This window comes from Pelophylax lessonae (genome assembly GCF_965119305.1).
Source record: "Pelophylax lessonae genome assembly, chromosome: 4".
NCBI lineage: Eukaryota > Metazoa > Chordata > Amphibia > Anura > Ranidae > Pelophylax > Pelophylax lessonae.
Window position 1 is genome coordinate 198,847,260 of NC_138771.1, and position 20,528 is coordinate 198,867,787.

Below are 20,528 nucleotides of genomic sequence, written 5' to 3' on the forward strand. Positions count from 1 at the left end.
AAGCCCAGATTCACCTCTTCTCAGGTCCCTCATCACTGTTCCTAGCCCCTCCCTCCTGTCGAGTGCCCCCACAGCAGACAGCTTGCTAAAGGGGCAGCCACGCTGAGCTGCAGCTCCGTGCTTCCATTCAGAAACAGAGCTGCCATTCAGGCCCATCCCCTCTCTGCTGATTGGCTAACTGACTTGATTGACAGCTGCAGGAGCCAATGGCTCAGAAGAGAGAGTCCGAGGGACAAGGGACTTGTAGACATTGCTAGAGAGAGAAGGGGTTTAGGTAAGTATTAGGGGGTGCTGGGGAGGCTGCTACACTTAGAAGTGGATTTCTTTGTCCAGAAGTCCAAATAGGAACGCTAACACCTTGGTGGATACTGGAGTCGCAGTGGGCAAGCCAAAGGGAAGGAAAACAAATTGCTACCTGCAAAACAAGCAAGCCTCCTTGATGTTCAGAGAGGCATAAAAATATTCTGGATGGAGGGAAGCAATGACTGATCAGTGGATTTCATTCTGAATTTTTGCACTTTAAGACATTAAGTCCCTTTAGATCCAGAATGGAGCATATAACCCTTTTTAAGTCTTGGGAACTATGAACAGTTTTAAATAGAAACACCCCAAAGCCATTCCTGTTCTGGAACAATTGCATTGACTCAGTGAGAAAGCAGCACGACCGTCTGGTAATCCTTGCAGAGACATTGGCAGGTTTGACAACATTAATTGGGCAGAGAAAAGATATTGAAATTACAGTTTGTAGCTTCAGACACGGAGCTGTGGTTCGGTCCCGCCCCTTCTCTCCTGATTGGTTAACTGATGTTGATTGAAAGCCACAGGAGCCAATGGCATCGCAGCTGTGTGCCCTGGGCAGCTGAGGGACTCGTGGACATCGCTGGATAGAGATGGGGCTCAGGTAAGTATTAGGGGGGCTGAGGGAGGCTGCTAGACACAGAAGGCTTTTTATCCATGCATAGAATGCACTAAGATAAAAAAAAAAAAACCCTTCTGACTTTACAACTCCTTTAAATAATGACACAAAACATCACCATTTTGCAACACATTTTACCTCTTTGAGTTTATTGTGAGACAGCTGCAGTTTCTCCAGCCTTGACCATCTGCTTGGATTTTTGCAGTCCAGATTCAAGATGGAAATCTGATTGTAGTTCAATATGACTTCACGTAAATTCAATGAAGCCCACTCCAATGGGCTTGGTAGATTTTCTATATTATTGTTGCTTAAATCCACTGTTCGCAAGCTTCAATCAGAAGTGAAAAAAAAAAAAAACTTATTTGGCATTGATTACACAAAAGATGAAATGTAGCAAACTAAAGCTAACCACATTTTAACCATGAAAAGCACAATCAAAAACATAAATTGAATGTATTGGAATCGTCTCAGCTATGGATTATGAAGACTCAGTTAACAGATCAAATTGCACAGAGAATGCACAAGACAGGCCACCCTGTGCTTAGAAAAAGACACCTAGGGTTTTTTGAACGTTCCAAAACTGCCATGATAAATTGTTCTACACAGCCAATGGTGCCCTATGATGATATAGCTCATTCTCTTTCTGAGAATGCTCCAAGGCCTCATGCACACTGGACATTTCCCAGCTCTCTTAAACACCTTTCTCATAGCAAGAAAAAAACTGTGTCAAAGGCGTACCTACAGCTGCATTTTTGGAAACTTATTTAGGTGCATTTAGAAGTGTCACTTCATTTCAATAGCCCCAATAATAATTCTTGTCATTGAAATGAATGCCTAAATGCGCCTAGCTTTAACACACATATAGATGCATCTTTCTGCCACAACGCTGCTGCTCCTCAACACCTGGCAGTGTTCCTTCATTTCCCTACCTCTAAACACCAGTAAATTATATGACACTTCACCCCCACACACAAAAAATTCTGATACTGTGATGAGGCAACTTTCGGTTTTATAATATCCACACTGCAGTCTCTAAAATGACAGTTTGGGGGGTTTGCTACTTGTGTGTGTGTGTTTTTTTTCTATTGGTTCAACTAGATGGACCTGGATAGCTAAGTATTCTTGTATGGCTCTGTGCTCCACTGCTCCAAGCTCCCAAAACACTCCAGTACTTCCAAGTATGTGGTGTACATGCACCCTTTACTACGTTGGTATTTGACACCTTACCACCTATCAAGATTGTATCCAAATACCTCTCCAAATTGTTGGAGGATGTGCGGTGCACCAGGAACTCTAGTTCATACTTTGTGGCCCTGTCCAAAACTTCATACATTTTGGGTGCAAATAACTAAAATTGCAACTAAAATTACAGGAATAAACCTAGAACCAACCCCTGGAATGGCGATTTTATCCCTAGAGTTGCAATCTATTCCTCTCTATCCCACAGAACCATAATCTCACATGTATTACTGGCAGCACACCTTACAATACTCAGACATTGGAAAGATCCAAAATCCCCAGAGGTTGCAGAAGTTATTCAAACAACCCACATCCATGGTACATATGAGGTTCTCTTCTCGTCCAGTGTGAGGCACTACAAGACTACCTTAGACTTATGGAGACCATGGATTGAGTGGTACTCAGATGGCGTTATGCTGTGAACCTGTTTAGGTGTTATTTCATCAACCTAATGTTTGTTTGATATGTTTACCTTCAAATACTATGTTCTAACTTATATTATACTGACAATAACCGTAGGGATGGTATAACTTGCCCGTTCCAAAATGAAACGATAAATAATGTTCAACTATATTCATCATCAATCTGCCTGATAGGTTTACATTTATATTTTTCTTCTTTTCTATTTGTAATACACCTTCTTATATCTTTTTGACTTGTATGTCATATTTTGCTTTGAAGTTAAAAATTCAATATAAATCTATTGAAATTAAAATGACAATTTGGTTGCTATGGTAACGTTTGTTTGTGAGGGGGGAGAATGCCAAGCTTTGTTATCATGATTACAGCTTAACATCCAGGCATTAGAAATTCAGCAAATCTCTCTTGCATTCCAAAAACTCTTCAGGCTGCACATGTGCAGTGAAGATTGCTATGCGTGTATTTGAGGATTCCACAGCTTTGAAGGGGTATGGGGATCTTAAAGACCCTTCATACTACAATGTGGTGAGCTTTACTTTGGTGCACTTTTTTGTATGCGTGTAAAATTCCACTTTAGGATAAACTTGAAGATTCAAGATTGAAGCACTTTTTCCTTAAAATACCTTCAATTTATGACAAAAATATGTCAACACAATGTCCTGATTGAGGTGGAATAAGGAAACCATATTTGGTAGGGAAGATTTCTAAAGCCGCTACATTGCCTTTTCCTGCTGAAGAACCAGAAAATGTTCCTTGCAAGAAACCCCAGCCATTTCTGATACCTGCAAGCTGAAGAAATGGAAACCAAAAAGACAACCTTCTGCAAGAGGGACAACAATGGAATTTCTTGGAGAGATTCAAAAAGAGAAGTCTGCAGAACAGACAAGGCCAAGGTTATCAAAGAATGAGATGTGATAGGTCTCTGAAACAGAATGCCCAATGGCGAAGCAAGAGACAAGTCCACAACAGACTGGAGCCAAGATTTGGTACTCAACATATAGTCAGGGATGAAAAACGTATGCGCCTTACACCTGGAGAAAAAGGGTTTTCAATGCATGGTGATAAAGCATGGCACCTTCTTGCCTCAAGCAGGGTAGGGTATCACAGTCAGAAACACTGCTTTCCCTCAGAACTTGGACTTTAACAGCCATAATTTCAAAGCCACAAAAGTAGGAAGCAAGATCAGACCCTGCAACAGAAAATCTAGTCACTCTGGAGGAGCTCACATCTCATCCACAAAGAGATCCATGATTTCTCCATAGTCTCCAGATGACTATGTCACTCCTCCACTGTAACTATGGAGGGTGCCATGGTTATAGCTACTATGCTAAACAGGCAAAAAATTGGGGGAGCATACCCATGTATTTCTAAAGCTGCTGCAGCTATGAACCAAAAGACATGTATATTAAAAAAGAATAGCGCGCAAATGCAAAAGAAATAACTACCAAATCTGAAGACAATCCATAAATAAAAATGGGGGTTTGGTCCCACCATATGGCCATATCGTGCTCAAGCCCACTACTGCGTCAAAGTACCCCATTATCAGTGGGTCCTACACTATCCATGAAAAAGAGATGAATCCAGCCTAACCCTTGGAGATAATACTCCTTGCTGGGAAGGATGTGCAAATGCACTACAGGGGACTCCTACTATATCCACTAGATGGTGGACACTGATTTTCATGGATAGTGTAGGACCCACTGATAATGGGGTACTTTGACGCAGTAGTGGGCTTGAGCACGATATGGCCATATGGTGGGACCAAACCCCCATTTTTATTTATGGATTGTCTTCAGATTTGGTAGTTATTTCTTTTGCATTTGCGCGCTATTCTTTTTTAATATACATGTCTTTTGGTTCATAGCTGCAGCAGCTTTAGAAATACATGGGTATGCTCCCCCAATTTTTTGCCTGTTTATTATGTATTCGGTCTGACCAGACTATCGAGGTTGAGCAACCCTCCCCACCCCCCCACACACACCTGTACTCAATCAGTGTCCACCATCTAGTGGATATAGTAGGAGTCCCCTGTAGTGCATTTGCACATCCTTCCCAGCAAGGAGTATTATCTCCAAGGGTTAGGCTGGATTCATCTCTTTTTCATGGATAGTGTAGGACCCACTGATAATGGGGTACTTTGACGCAGTAGTGGGCTTGAGCACGATATGGCCATATGGTGGGACCAAACCCCCATTTTTATTTATGGATTGTCTTCAGATTTGGTAGTTATTTCTTTTGCATTTGCGCGCTATTCTTTTTTAATATACATGTCTTTTGGTTCATAGCTGCAGCAGCTTTAGAAATACATGGGTATGCTCCCCCAATTTTTTGCCTGTTTATTATGTATTCGGTCTGACCAGACTATCGAGGTTGAGCAACCCTCCCCACCCCCCCACACACACCTGTACTCAATCAGTGTCCACCATCTAGTGGATATAGTAGGAGTCCCCTGTAGTGCATTTGCACATCCTTCCCAGCAAGGAGTATTATCTCCAAGGGTTAGGCTGGATTCATCTCTTTTTCATGGATAGTGTAGGACCCACTGATAATGGGGTACTTTGACGCAGTAGTGGGCTTGAGCACGATATGGCCATATGGTGGGACCAAACCCCCATTTTTATTTATGGATTGTCTTCAGATTTGGTAGTTATTTCTTTTGCATTTGCGCGCTATTCTTTTTTAATATACATGTCTTTTGGTTCATAGCTGCAGCAGCTTTAGAAATACATGGGTATGCTCCCCCAATTTTTTGCCTGTTTATTATGTATTCGGTCTGACCAGACTATCGAGGTTGAGCAACCCTCCCCACCCCCCCACACACACCTGTACTCAATCAGTGTCCACCATCTAGTGGATATAGTAGGAGTCCCCTGTAGTGCATTTGCACATCCTTCCCAGCAAGGAGTATTATCTCCAAGGGTTAGGCTGGATTCATCTCTTTTTCATGGATAGTGTAGGACCCACTGATAATGGGGTACTTTGACGCAGTAGTGGGCTTGAGCACGATATGGCCATATGGTGGGACCAAACCCCCATTTTTATTTATGGATTGTCTTCAGATTTGGTAGTTATTTCTTTTGCATTTGCGCGCTATTCTTTTTTAATATACATGTCTTTTGGTTCATAGCTGCAGCAGCTTTAGAAATACATGGGTATGCTCCCCCAATTTTTTGCCTGTTTATTATGTATTCGGTCTGACCAGACTATCGAGGTTGAGCAACCCTCCCCACCCCCCCCACACACACCTGTACTCAATCAGTGTCCACCATCTAGTGGATATAGTAGGAGTCCCCTGTAGTGCATTTGCACATCCTTCCCAGCAAGGAGTATTATCTCCAAGGGTTAGGCTGGATTCATCTCTTTTTCATGGATAGTGTAGGACCCACTGATAATGGGGTACTTTGACGCAGTAGTGGGCTTGAGCACGATATGGCCATATGGTGGGACCAAACCCCCATTTTTATTTATGGATTGTCTTCAGATTTGGTAGTTATTTCTTTTGCATTTGCGCGCTATTCTTTTTTAATATACATGTCTTTTGGTTCATAGCTGCAGCAGCTTTAGAAATACATGGGTATGCTCCCCCAATTTTTTGCCTGTTTATTATGTATTCGGTCTGACCAGACTATCGAGGTTGAGCAACCCTCCCCACCCCCCCACACACACCTGTACTCAATCAGTGTCCACCATCTAGTGGATATAGTAGGAGTCCCCTGTAGTGCATTTGCACATCCTTCCCAGCAAGGAGTATTATCTCCAAGGGTTAGGCTGGATTCATCTCTTTTTCATGGATAGTGTAGGACCCACTGATAATGGGGTACTTTGACGCAGTAGTGGGCTTGAGCACGATATGGCCATATGGTGGGACCAAACCCCCATTTTTATTTATGGATTGTCTTCAGATTTGGTAGTTATTTCTTTTGCATTTGCGCGCTATTCTTTTTTAATATACATGTCTTTTGGTTCATAGCTGCAGCAGCTTTAGAAATACATGGGTATGCTCCCCCAATTTTTTGCCTGTTTATTATGTATTCGGTCTGACCAGACTATCGAGGTTGAGCAACCCTCCCCACCCCCCCACACACACCTGTACTCAATCAGTGTCCACCATCTAGTGGATATAGTAGGAGTCCCCTGTAGTGCATTTGCACATCCTTCCCAGCAAGGAGTATTATCTCCAAGGGTTAGGCTGGATTCATCTCTTTTTCATGGATAGTGTAGGACCCACTGATAATGGGGTACTTTGACGCAGTAGTGGGCTTGAGCACGATATGGCCATATGGTGGGACCAAACCCCCATTTTTATTTATGGATTGTCTTCAGATTTGGTAGTTATTTCTTTTGCATTTGCGCGCTATTCTTTTTTAATATACATGTCTTTTGGTTCATAGCTGCAGAAGCTTTAGAAATACATGGGTATGCTCCCCCAATTTTTTGCCTGTTTATTATGTATTCGGTCTGACCAGACTATCGAGGTTGAGCAACCCTCCCCACCCCCCCACACACACCTGTACTCAATCAGTGTCCACCATCTAGTGGATATAGTAGGAGTCCCCTGTAGTGCATTTGCACATCCTTCCCAGCAAGGAGTATTATCTCCAAGGGTTAGGCTGGATTCATCTCTTTTTCATGGATAGTGTAGGACCCACTGATAATGGGGTACTTTGACGCAGTAGTGGGCTTGAGCACGATATGGCCATATGGTGGGACCAAACCCCCATTTTTATTTATGGATTGTCTTCAGATTTGGTAGTTATTTCTTTTGCATTTGCGCGCTATTCTTTTTTAATATACATGTCTTTTGGTTCATAGCTGCAGCAGCTTTAGAAATACATGGGTATGCTCCCCCAATTTTTTGCCTGTTTATTATGTATTCGGTCTGACCAGACTATCGAGGTTGAGCAACCCTCCCCACCCCCCCACACACACCTGTACTCAATCAGTGTCCACCATCTAGTGGATATAGTAGGAGTCCCCTGTAGTGCATTTGCACATCCTTCCCAGCAAGGAGTATTATCTCCAAGGGTTAGGCTGGATTCATCTCTTTTTCATGGATAGTGTAGGACCCACTGATAATGGGGTACTTTGACGCAGTAGTGGGCTTGAGCACGATATGGCCATATGGTGGGACCAAACCCCCATTTTTATTTATGGATTGTCTTCAGATTTGGTAGTTATTTCTTTTGCATTTGCGCGCTATTCTTTTTTAATATACATGTCTTTTGGTTCATAGCTGCAGCAGCTTTAGAAATACATGGGTATGCTCCCCCAATTTTGTGCCTGTTTATTATGTATTCGGTCTGACCAGACTATCGAGGTTGAGCAACCCTCCCCACCCCCCCACACACACCTGTACTCAATCAGTGTCCACCATCTAGTGGATATAGTAGGAGTCCCCTGTAGTGCATTTGCACATCCTTCCCAGCAAGGAGTATTATCTCCAAGGGTTAGGCTGGATTCATCTCTTTTTCATGGATAGTGTAGGACCCACTGATAATGGGGTACTTTGACGCAGTAGTGGGCTTGAGCACGATATGGCCATATGGTGGGACCAAACCCCCATTTTTATTTATGGATTGTCTTCAGATTTGGTAGTTATTTCTTTTGCATTTGCGCGCTATTCTTTTTTAATATACATGTCTTTTGGTTCATAGCTGCAGCAGCTTTAGAAATACATGGGTATGCTCCCCCAATTTTTTGCCTGTTTATTATGTATTCGGTCTGACCAGACTATCGAGGTTGAGCAACCCTCCCCACCCCCCCACACACACCTGTACTCAATCAGTGTCCACCATCTAGTGGATATAGTAGGAGTCCCCTGTAGTGCATTTGCACATCCTTCCCAGCAAGGAGTATTATCTCCAAGGGTTAGGCTGGATTCATCTCTTTTTCATGGATAGTGTAGGACCCACTGATAATGGGGTACTTTGACGCAGTAGTGGGCTTGAGCACGATATGGCCATATGGTGGGACCAAACCCCCATTTTTATTTATGGATTGTCTTCAGATTTGGTAGTTATTTCTTTTGCATTTGCGCGCTATTCTTTTTTAATATAGCTACTATGCTACTGTCCTGAAACAGACTACAAAACAGGTCTGTGTCTCCCATCTGCATCACATGGGGGGGGGGGGGATTTGTAGTTTACATAAGATAGCTAAGAAAAATGAATCTGAAAGAATACAATGAAAAAGCTTAACTGGACTGGAATGCTGGGATTGTGAGTGTATCTGACTGAATCATCAGCAGGTGAAAAAAGGTCTTAGACACATGCCTTGTAGGATAACAGGTAACAGCAGAACGTTGCATGGTAAAGCTACAGAACTACATTTAACAGCATGGCTGCTGGTCTTTGATAATACAAGTGACAGATCTGCAGCAACACTGCTTATCCATAAGAAAAACTAGAAGAAAAGTGGTTTAACCTTAACCTGCGTAAAGTGTTCCTTACTGTTAGAGCGGAAAGGATGTCAATTTCTCTTCCACAGGCAGTGGTATCAGCAGGGAACATCGATAGTTTCAAAAAACTATTAGATGGGCACCATAAAGACCACAACATACAGGGGTATACAATAAACGGTTAACAGCAAACAAACACACATATCATAGGTTGAACTGGATGGACTGGTGTCTTTTTTCAACCTCAATAACTATGTAACTATGGAAGAAAACCCGTTTTTTTATTTTAAAAAAAATTGTAAAAAAAAACCTGCATTTTCCCAAAAGTAATTTTTCCCAATGCAACATTTATATAGTTTGTGCACCCGTATACTGTAGTTACAGCAAAGTCGGCTACATAAAAACTGGATTTTAAAAAAAATCCTTTTCTCTGAAGTTTATTGACAGATGCGGCTCCATATCCTTCTTAACCTTTGGGTTATGCTGCCCCCTACAGGAGTAGGACATTAGGCAGGAAAAAACGTTACCACGCCTATGGGGCAGTCCCTGAAGGCATACACTTACTCACTCTGCTATAGGATTCAGTTTTGTTGCAAGCAGTGTCAGAAGTAAAAAACCCTAAGTCAAAAATCCAGTTTTCCCTGTCGTACATTGACAGGCGCAGCTCCATATTCTTCTTAACCATTGGGACATCCCAAAGCAGTATTTTCATGAGGGATGGGAAAACAACGCAGATTAAGAACGTAATTAGCCAAAGGCTAAACGTAGCCAACCAGGTAACATGGAGCTCAACCAGGAACAACTGGAGCTCACCTAGAAACAACATACACCCTTAAAGAGAAAAAATTGCTCTTTTAACCACTTGCCGACTGCCTAACGCCGATCTACGTCGGCAGTCAGCCCCTCACAGGCAAAGTGACGTAGGGCTACGTCACTAGCTTGTGAGGGTTTAGGGAGCGAGCGCGCGCCCCCAGAGGCGCGCTCCCGCGTGGTCACGGACCCCCCCCGCGCGTGTGACCAGCGGACCCGATGTCCGCCGGTCACTCGGCGATCGGCGGGGGAGAGGGACAATGTCAGGCAGCTTGTGTAAACAAGCTGCCTGTCATTCTCCTCGCTGTAAAGACACTGATCAAACGGATCTAGTATGTAGATCCGTTGATCAGTGTCCTTACAGCTCAAGCCACAGCCAATCACAGTAGAAAGCACGCCCCTAGGGATACACACAGCCCCTCCCTTCCAAATAAAGTTAACCCCTTCACAACCAGTGTATTTTTACAGTAACAGTGCATATGTATAGCACTGATTACTGTAGAAATGTCACTGGTAACCCCAAAAGTGTCACAAATGTCAGTCAAGAGTCCGATCTGTCCGCCCCAATGTCGCAGTACCGCAAAAAAATCGCAGATCGCCGCCATTACGCGTTAAAAAAAAAACAATAAAAATGACAAAAATCTTTCCCTTTGTTAGTAAATGCGATAACTTTTGCGCAAACCAATCAAAATACGCTTTTTGCGATTTTTTTTACCAAACATATGTAGCATAAAACAAATTGGCCGAAAATTTTAAAAAATTTTGATTTTTACTTTTTTTTTTGGGGGAATTTCATATAAAAAAATGTGAAAAATATTGTTATTTTTGCAAAATTGATAGCGCGTGATCAAAAAAATCGCACAGGTGATCAAATACCACCAAAAGAAAGCTCTGTTTGTGGGAAAAAAAGGACGTCAAATTCGTTTAGGTACAGCGTCGCACGACCGCGCAATTGTCCGTTAAAGTCACGCAGTGCCGAATCGCAAAATACCCCCTGGTCAGGAAGGGGGTAAAATCTTCTGGGGCTTAAGTGGTTAAACAGCAGCCTGCAAAACCTTGCGGCCAAAAGAAGCATCCAAGGATGCCAACACATCTACCTTGTAGAATTTAGTGAAGGTGTGCACAGACGATCAAGTTGCCGCCTTGCAAACTTGTATTACTGATGCTAATGGCGAAAGGCCCAAGAGGCACTCAGCGCCCTAACAGAATGCGCCTTCACAGGGAAAGGTGGAACCTGACCCTTAAGTGAATACACCTGTGCCACCGTCTGCCTGATCCATCTGGATATGGTGGCAGTAGACGCAGCCAATCCCTTCCAAGGAGTTGGAGGAAAGCCAATATCCTAGCCACTGAAAACCGATTCATACCATGAGATGTACGATTTTTACGTACGATGATAAATCTTCCTGGAGGTGGATTTTCTAGCCTTCAACAGTGCAGCGCAGAAGCCTCCGCAGAAGTTTCAGCAGAAGTTTCAGCGGAGGAAAAGCATAGATCAACCAATACTGACCCCAAGGAGCCACCAGTGCGTCTGTGGCGTTGGCCAGAGGATCCAGAGACCTGGCTACAAACCTCTGTAACTATTAGTTGAGCCGAGAAACTAACATGTCTACATCGGGTGTCCCCCACCAGACACACAACAGGTGAAACACCTCCGGGTGCAGGAACTATTCCCCCTGATCCAACACCTAACGACTCAAGTAATCCGCCTGCCAGTTCTCCACTCCAGGTAAATGCACGGCAGAGAGGGCTAGAACAAAAGTTTCTGCCCATATTAAGATCTCGGCCACCTCCCAGGCTGCCAGGACACTCGGTGCCCCCGTGATGATTGACGTAAACCACGGCTGTGGCATTGTCTGATTGAATCCGAACTGGACAACCCTGCAGACGATTTGTCCAGTGACTCAAGCAAAACTTTATCGCTCTGAGTTCCAGAATATTGATCTGAAGTATGGACTCTAAAAGAGTCCAGGCCCCCAGGACACACAGCTTTCCAAGTGCTCCCTCCCCCCAGCCGGACAGGCTGGAATCTGTGGAAACCACGGTCTAAAACAATGAAAGGAAGGGCTTTCCCTGACGCAAGGCCAAGGAACGGAGCCACCACAGAAGAGCACTTTTTGCGTTTTGACTCAACTGAATCAGATTGTCCAAGATTTTGAATCCCTGTTCCACTTGACAAGAATACCCCTTTGCAGAGGTGGAACTGAGCAAACTGAACCACACAGAAGGCAGACACCATCAGGCCTAGAGCTCACATGCAAGTCCGCAATGAGGACAGAGTGCTGGATAACAGCAACCGAATCGCCCTCTGCAACTTTTGCAGCTTTTCCGGGGGAAGAAACACCCACGCAGAGGCTGAACCCAGAGTCAGTCCTAGATGAACCATTTTGGAGGCTGGGACCAGAGTAGATTTTCTGAAATTGATGGTCCAACCGAACTATTGCAGAGTCCGTAGAGTGATTGACAGATCGCCCACCAAACCGAATGAAAGTCTGCTCTTAAGAGGAGATCGTCCAGGTACCCTAGTACCACAATCCCCTGCTGTCACATTAATTCCTATACCAGAGCCAACATGTTGGTGAAGACCCTGGGGGCGGAGGCGAGACCAAAGGGTAACGGCACAAATTGATAATGTTCCTCTCTTACAGCGAAGCTAAGAAAACACTGGTGTCCAGCATAAATAGGGATGTGCAGATATTGATAGAGGCAAAAAGTCCCCTTGGTGTAGGAATGCCACTCCTGTGCGAATGGACTCCATTCAAAACCTCTGCACTCGCACAAAGCTATTCAGAGCCTTGAGGTCCAAAATTGGATACACTTTCCCTTCTTTCCTGGGAACAGTAAACAGGTTTAAATAAAACCCTTGAAAGCGTTCCCGAGAGGGAACCGGCACGATCACCCTTTGCGAGAGCAGATCTTGTACCGCCTCTCGTAGATCCCTTAACCCAGCCCTCAATATTTCCACTCGCCTGCTCGCATTTATTTGAGGGCGACTGTTTCAGCTTGGCTCAGGTGGTGGCGGATCCGCTCGGCTTGGCTAGAGTGGGGTGGGGATCTGCTCGGCTTTAGACAAGCCGCACGAACCGCCTCCCCAGTCATCTCTAGAGTACCCCCACACAGCAATGCCTCCACAGCGCCCCCGGTTCAAGAGGCGCCAGGCAACTCATGTGGGGGGGGGGGGCGCCCATCCGCTGCTCTATCGCCCCAGTCAGCAGCTCAAATAGCCTGGTCAACATTTCGGTCAGCAGCTTGGACAGCCAGCCACGAGAAGGCCTCAAAGCTGCGGCCTAAATTTGGGGCCGATATGCCAGCTTGATCAGCAGCTCGGTTAGGAGCTTGGACAGCCTGGTCAGTTGTCTTGACAGCTTGGTAAGTCACTCAGACAGCCAGCTCCGTCAGCCGCGGGTAGGCCGCAAGTCGCAGCCTCAATTTTTAGGCTGATACGGCCGCGTGAGACATTCGCCGGTCAGCTTGGTCAGGCACCTCATCTCAGTCAGCTCGGTCAGTCACAAGCCACTGCCTAAATTTTTGGCCTGATTTGGCCACGTGAGGCATCCGCCAGTCAGCTTGGTCAGGCACCTCAGCTCGGCCAGCTTGGTCAAGCTGCGGGCTAAATTTGTGGCCTGACCCAGACACGTGAGACGCAGATCCGCGGATGAAGAAAAATCCGCTCCCCCACAAGCCTAAAATCACTGCAGGGAGCCCAAAAAGACATCTCTGCCCCAGTCACTAACTCCCAGGGGACCTGGAACTTACTCAAAAAGCCACATGTGCGATCTGGTCAGCAACAACCGCATCCACCCCCCCCCTTACTGGAGCAAGCGGCAAAGCCAGCTCATACCTAACCCGGGGGGGGGGGGGGGCATGGTGGTAGGTTGGGGCCAAAAGACCACTGTGACTGTTAGAGGGGCTGGGGTAACTGAAAAGGAACCCGGGGGTCTGACCATCCCAAAGAGGGGGCCATGTCCACCCCGAGACTGCTAGAGCTATGGGGGACACTACTCACCATACCAATGACAATCGGGTGGACGCCGCCCTGGACAGACTACCTCTCCACTCCAGGTGGGGGTACGGATGGCCAAGGGACACGCTGCGACTCAGATCAAACCAGGTCGCGTGCGTCCTGGCAAGGTGTTTCACTCGCGGGCCAGCCTAGTCTATTGGGGCTCTGTCGTGGCAAGGGCTAGCGCGGTGCTATAACCTGAACACGCTCGCTGGCCAGACTGGGAGACCTTAAGGATCTAGGATATCCAGCCTGAAATCCAGTCTGGCTGTTGATTGCGGTTCTCTCAGGAACATAACTAGCTAAAAAAATTAAAATTTTAACAAAAGTTCCCTTTAAAATAAAAAAACAAGCTAAGACCGATGTCCCAGCTGGGAACTAGGTCCTACTTCTAAACAAGGCAGAAATAAACTGAATCCTACAGCAGAGTGAGTGGCTGTATGCCTTCAGGGACTGCCCCATAGCCTTGCTAAAGTTTTTTCCTGTCTAGTGTCCTACTCCTGCAGGGGGCAGCATATCCCAATGGTTAAGAAGAATATGGAGTTGCGTCTGTCAATGAACAATTGAGAAATATCATATTAATGCAACTTTTATAAACTGAACATACGAAGGTTTATACCCCTTTCAACACTACAAAGGGGAAACAATTTTAAATTGCCTGTAAGTTTTGTCTTTTATAGTACAGTACAGGATACAGAATAAATATGAACTAAAAATAATCAGCGCAAACAATCCTGAGTAAATACTAATTATTGCAGCTAAACGTTCAAGGCCAATTACACAACATCCCCAAAAAAACGAATAAATGAAAATAGTGCAGCACAAGAAATATTCATCTTAAAAAACATAAATCTTATAAAATAGAAAGAAAGTCCAAAATAAATTTCAATAAAAAGTTCATAAAAAAGATTCCGGGTGGTGAAAAGGGGTGTCTCTAGATTGAACATGCAGGTGTCATATAATGTGCAGCACCTCCACCATACACACAGATGGCCGCTCACCTTAGGACCATGACCCCCTGAATCAACAGGACGGTAGAACAAGCGTTCCTCTGAAGGTATCCACTAGTCTCCCAATGGTTAGAGTGGATCAGAGACAGCCAATTCCTCCGTAGGATCGTGGATAGCAATATAAAAGCAAATAGAAAGAATCTAGTGCCCTCTGTTATATAATAATTTATTCAATAAATGTAAAAGCATATAGAATTCTGGCACTTGTCACAAGGGCACAAGCGAGCGCTACGTGTATACACATATAGTCCGATAAGATGGTCGGGGGTAACATTATGCGTGGCTCCTATCCCCAGACACCTCAGATGGGACTTGCCCCATAGATATGGAATCTTTGAAAGAATGGGATGAATTCTTTACTAAAAAAAGCCTGTGGGGGTGTGTCCAAGATGGCAACGAGAATAGACGTCTGAACAGGGATCACTGTTTTGCATGCCCTGTTATCTTTGTTTTCTACTGGTATTACCTGCTACTATTCTTTGCGAACTTGTGCTGCACTCCTTAGACACTGGCTAGAGGCAAGTTGTCCGCCGGGCAGAAGCACCCTCCGCCTCCGGCTGTGAAGTAACATGTGGGAGATCCAATATGGCGTTGCAGATGGAGCCATGTGAGCCAGATGCTCTGGACCAGTTAAACTTCCAAGCCTATATGCAGGCCATTAGCATTTGCCAATCCACTCTAGCCACCAAAGTGGATCACCTACAGACGGATGTGGGGCTGATCCGGCGGGATATGGACAAATTCAGGGAGTGACTAAGTAAGGCAGAACTGTGCATTGGTGAGTCGGAGGCCACTCATTGGGAACACATGTAGACATCCGTAACCTGCCATCTATTCGCCCTATGCTCAGGGAGTTAGCATTTTAGTCCATAAGTCCCTACCATTCTCATTGATAGATCTTAAGCTTGACCCGGAAGGCAGCTATGTTCTACTTCATGCTCTTATTGATTTTCTTGATATGGTAATTTTGGGTATTTAATTTCCACTGCCAGTGCAATCTTCTTCCCTACATAAACTGTCCTCCATACTAGCAGGATATCCCACCTCCAAAATAGTGGTAGCGGGTGATTTTAATATGCCTTAATGCCAGGCTTTGGATAAATTAAATCCCAATCCTCTAGAAATAGTGCACTATCTAGATGAGCAATTTTGTGTGGACTATGGGATGCCTGGCGCTGGACACACCCAACGGAATGAAGTTTAACATGTTTTTCGACTACTTATGTAGCACCCTCCTAGGTAGGTGCTAGTGAGAGAGTATAGTTTTTGGCTTTGTATACTTAGTAGAGGGGCTGTAGGCAAATCTATATTGCTCTTTGCTTACCAGAGAACAGGATCTGTTAATGAAGTCTGCTTATTATGCTCAGTATGCGATTGTGCCTAGAGTGTTTCACACTGGTCCAATAGGGAGGCATGTTGGACAGTGGGAGGAAACCTGACAAATGAATGCATAGGCTTTGATACAGTCCTGGTGTCTGGCAGTAGCAAGTTGCCTAGGTGCATTCTGGGATACTGTATAAAAGCCAGGAGCACATGTGCTGTGGGATCTTTGGCTGGAGAGCAGAGTCCAGGAGGGAGGGGGGCGGCTGCCTCCTCCTCTGTAGCAGTGGCACGTGGTTGCAGGGGGTCATCCTGAGGGCCAGTGGAATGGATGAGAGGAGCTGAACCCAGAGGTCCAGGAGACCTGACTGGAGGGGGGACACTGGATACCCTGGAAAAACAGTATTGTGAGTACAGGGACTCATGGCAAGGGGCCTGACATGAGGGGGGCCACCCCACGTGTAGTATAGTCAGAGGACGGGTGTCAGAAGTAAAGAGAGAGGATGCGGAGGACAGTGTCCTGAAGATCATCAATAGTTCACCAAGTCATCTTGGGAAAAGAGACTTAAAGCGGAGTTCCAGGCACAGAAATAATTTTTCAACAAACATACCCCTGGGACAGTCAGGGCTAGTACATTCCACAATGGCTAGTCTCTGATCTGTCCCGGTTCGCACTTACCTTTTAGAAGAAATACTCACTTTCAATTTCTTCCACAGCTTTTCCATCTCTCTTGTGGGCAGCTGAAGCCGGCGCGGTCCTCTTCGGCGTCTTCTTCCGCGTCTTCTTCTCCCAGAATGCGCCTGCACCAGCCCCTCTCGTCACTTCCGGTGGCGTCGCCCGGAAGTGACGAGCGGGGCCGGTGCCGTCGCATTGATTCCTGGGAGCGATGACGTTCAGCTCCCAGGAATCAGTGCAAGCCCGGAAGTGACGGCGGAGCCGCGGCACAGAGGGAGGAAGTGAAGACTAGGTGAGTATATTCGATCTTCAATTACAAGGTGAGTAAATAAAAAAAAAAAAAAACCTAACTATCCAATTCCTTTTCAGGTGAAGGGGAACAAGTGGACGGGCACAAAAAAAAAAAAATATTGATTTTGTGCCCGGAACTCCGCTTTAATTCACCTTTAGGGGCACGGAGAATCAACAGCCTTGCTGTACATGAAGATAGAAGTCCTCCAACATTGTACATAGTTAATTCTGAGTATCCCACTATTCCCTTCTCCAATCCCTAATTTATAATAAAACACAAAACAACCAAATACCCCTGGACTAATTATTGAAACGAGACAAGGAAGGAGAACAAAAGAACTGTATGCTGGTAACTCAGGGGGATCCAAAAAGTGTGATTCTGGCAGTCCTTACGGGGGCAGTGCTACACTTATAACTCTATGTCCCGTATTGATCTGATTTTCCTGTCTGCTGACCTGTTGGGTAAGAAAGGAGAGGTCACCATACTTCCCAGGGGAATATCGGACCATGCACCCTTGCTGCTCCATCTTGAGCCTCGGTAAGCCCCTGTGCATAGAGTGTGGAGACTCTTAAAACTCTCTCGATTCTGGGTTGACGATGAATGGGTGGCACCACTAGCTACAGAGGTCATACAGGCTTTTTGACCTCTTAATGAAGGCTCGGCAAGCCCGCAGGCTGTGTGGGACGCCTTTAACCACCTCCTTCCCAAGCCTATTCTCACACTTTGCTCTTACATGTAAAAATCTACTTTTTTTGCTAGAAAATGACTTAGAACCCCATAAATGATATATTTTGTTTGAGCATAGACCCTATAGAATAAAATGGTGTGTGTTGCAATTTTTTGTCACACGGTTTTTGCGCAGCGTTTTTTTTTAACGCAATTATTGTTGGAAAAAACACACATTCATGAATAAAAAAAAAAACAGTAAAGTTAGCCCAATTTTTTTGTATAATGTGAAAGATGATGTTACCCCGAGTAAATAGATACCTAACATTTCACGCTTTAAAATTGTATCTACCCTTGGAATGGCGGCAAACTACGGTGCTTGAAATTCTCCATAGGCAATGCTTTAAACGCCTTTCCAGGTTACCAGATTAGAGTGGCACAAGTCTAGTGGTAGAGCTATTGCTCTTGCTCGGACGTTTCGCGACAATACCTCACATGTGTGGATCGATCAACGTTTACATATGTGTGCAGGAGTAACGTATGTGTTCACATTTTTTGTGCAAGTATGGTGGGACTGGGGCGATTAAAATTTTTTTATTTTATACAAAAATATATATATATTATATATATTTTTACACACTTTTCTTTTTTTTTTTGGAAAGAAATTTTATTGCAATCACAAGGAATGAATAATATCTCTGCATCGCTTCTGGCCACTGTGATGGGATCAGAGACCCCCTTTTACCACTCGCAGAAGTGATTGAGTGGCTAATTAGCCACTCTGATCACTTCTGCCTTCGCCGACTGCAAACAATGATACCGAGATAATGCCTGTAGGTGCAGGCATCATCCCGTTATAACTACTGAAACTCAAGGACGGTGGGAAATTTTTAAAGTATACATGAGGGGGCAATACCAAACCGTGATCTCTATTGCTAGGAAGGCCTCTGTCCAGACTTTAGAGTCCCTTGAGGGTCGTGATCGCGACTTCGGGCAGATATACATGGCTACTCGCAACCAGGTTACCCTTCATGATATGAAACTGACTTACAGGGAACTTGAGCTGTTTCAGCTAGATTGTGGGAAAAAGCGCAACGACACCAAACGCAGCGTATTTTCGAACAGGGAGACAAGAGGGGGCATCTTCTGGCATGGTTGCCTAGGGAACAGACTCCTGTGACCTCAAAAGCCACTATAAGGGATGAAGAGGTTTTATGAGAGACTATATACTCATCCAGGGTTACTTATACAAAAGAAGACCTTTGCTCCTATCTGGCAGAGGTTGAGTTTCCTGCACTTCGGTCAGAGCAACAGGATGCACTTGATGCTCCAATAATGGTGGAGGAGGTCCAACAAGGTATTCAATCCCTCAAATGTGGCAAACCCCCTGTCCTCCGAGTTTTAAAAATCCAATATAGATGTTTTAGCTCCTAAATTACATGACCTCTTTGTTGGGATCACAGATGCTGGTGCCCATCTAAGATCCATGTCAAGGGGCGTGGCCGAGCAGCGGATGTAACAGGACATTTTCCTCGCGCTCTTCGCCAAAGTTCCTGTATTTTATCCTTCAGGTGGCACCTAAACTTGCCTGAACCGGTCACAATCGGTACCGACAACTTGCTGAGGGACAGCAGTGCCGACCTGAACACATCACCCACACCGCAGCATGTCCTAGAGGCCTACATCCGCTCGGTCAGCTCCGGACATGCCTCAGCAAGATGGCATCGCGGCCCTTCTCCTCGTGAAGGAGAGTTACAAGGAGGCCGCACAGACTTTTCTCCCACCCCTAATTGAAGGAGTCTTCAGCCACCCCCCCCCCCCCCACCCCTCACTATGTCTATGTCTGAGGACTTTTGGGGTTATAGTGAGGATGATGACGATACGGCACCGTTGGAGGATACATCAGCCGTAATTACAGCATGGGACACAGTCAGTACGGCCTCTGACCCCTGCATTATGCAAACATCTATTAATGGGGAAAACACAGAGCCCACACTCCAGAATATTATGGTGCCGGTGACCACTTGTAACTCCGCTACTACCGCCCTCACAAATGAGATAAAAGGAGTTAAATCCGAAGTATCTTTTTTTTTTAGACATGACATGCAGAAATTAAGGGAGAGAACAGCAGCTCTGGAGGGACGTGTTAGCACAGTTGAGAATGACATGGCACCTCTCTTAAAAGATGTTAAACAAAATGTACTTCTAGCAGCGCAACAGGAAGCACGACTGGATGATTTAGAAAACAGGATGAGACGTAACAGAAGGGCTGTTGGCATCCCAGAAAGAGCTGAGGGGAAAAATCCTGTGGCATTTATTGAAAATTGGCTATTAACAACCTTTGGGAAAGAGACGTTTACTACCATGTTCTTTGTGGAGCTGACTCTCAGAGTACCCATGCGCCCCCCTACCTCCAGGTAACCCTCCTCGCACATTCTTATTTAAACTCCTGAACTACAAAGACAGAGGCCTAATCCTTGCCAAAGCCAGAAGTATGGGGGATTCACTCAATCAAAAAGTTTCCTTGTTCCAAGATTATTCTGCTGAGGTGCAGAAACAAAGAGTCAAGTTCACAGAAGTTAAATGTCACCTCAGAACACTCAATGTTCAGTATGCTATGCTGTACCCCGCTAAACTTCAAATGGTTGCTACAGGAGAAGTACACTTTTTAAAAAAAAAACCTGCGGCTGCGGCAAATTGGCTGGACAGAGAGGAGAGATCGCTACGTGCTAGCACGCCTTCTAGGCACCCAGTATCCTGATGGAATTATCTCCCATTG

General features: G+C 45.1%; 1 protein-coding gene across 4 annotated transcripts in view; it reads right to left on the reverse strand.

The window, feature by feature from the left end:
- The window catches only part of LRRK2 (leucine rich repeat kinase 2), an 816,940-nt gene that overhangs the window by 295,297 nt on the left and 501,115 nt on the right, over positions 1–20,528 (reverse strand). For all 4 annotated transcript variants that reach the window (XM_082254234.1, XM_082254231.1, XM_082254232.1 and 1 more), the window contains one exon: positions 1,055–1,244. In XM_082254234.1, the coding sequence (XP_082110360.1) occupies positions 1,055–1,244 (190 nt within the window). The remainder of the gene's footprint in view (positions 1–1,054; positions 1,245–20,528) is intronic.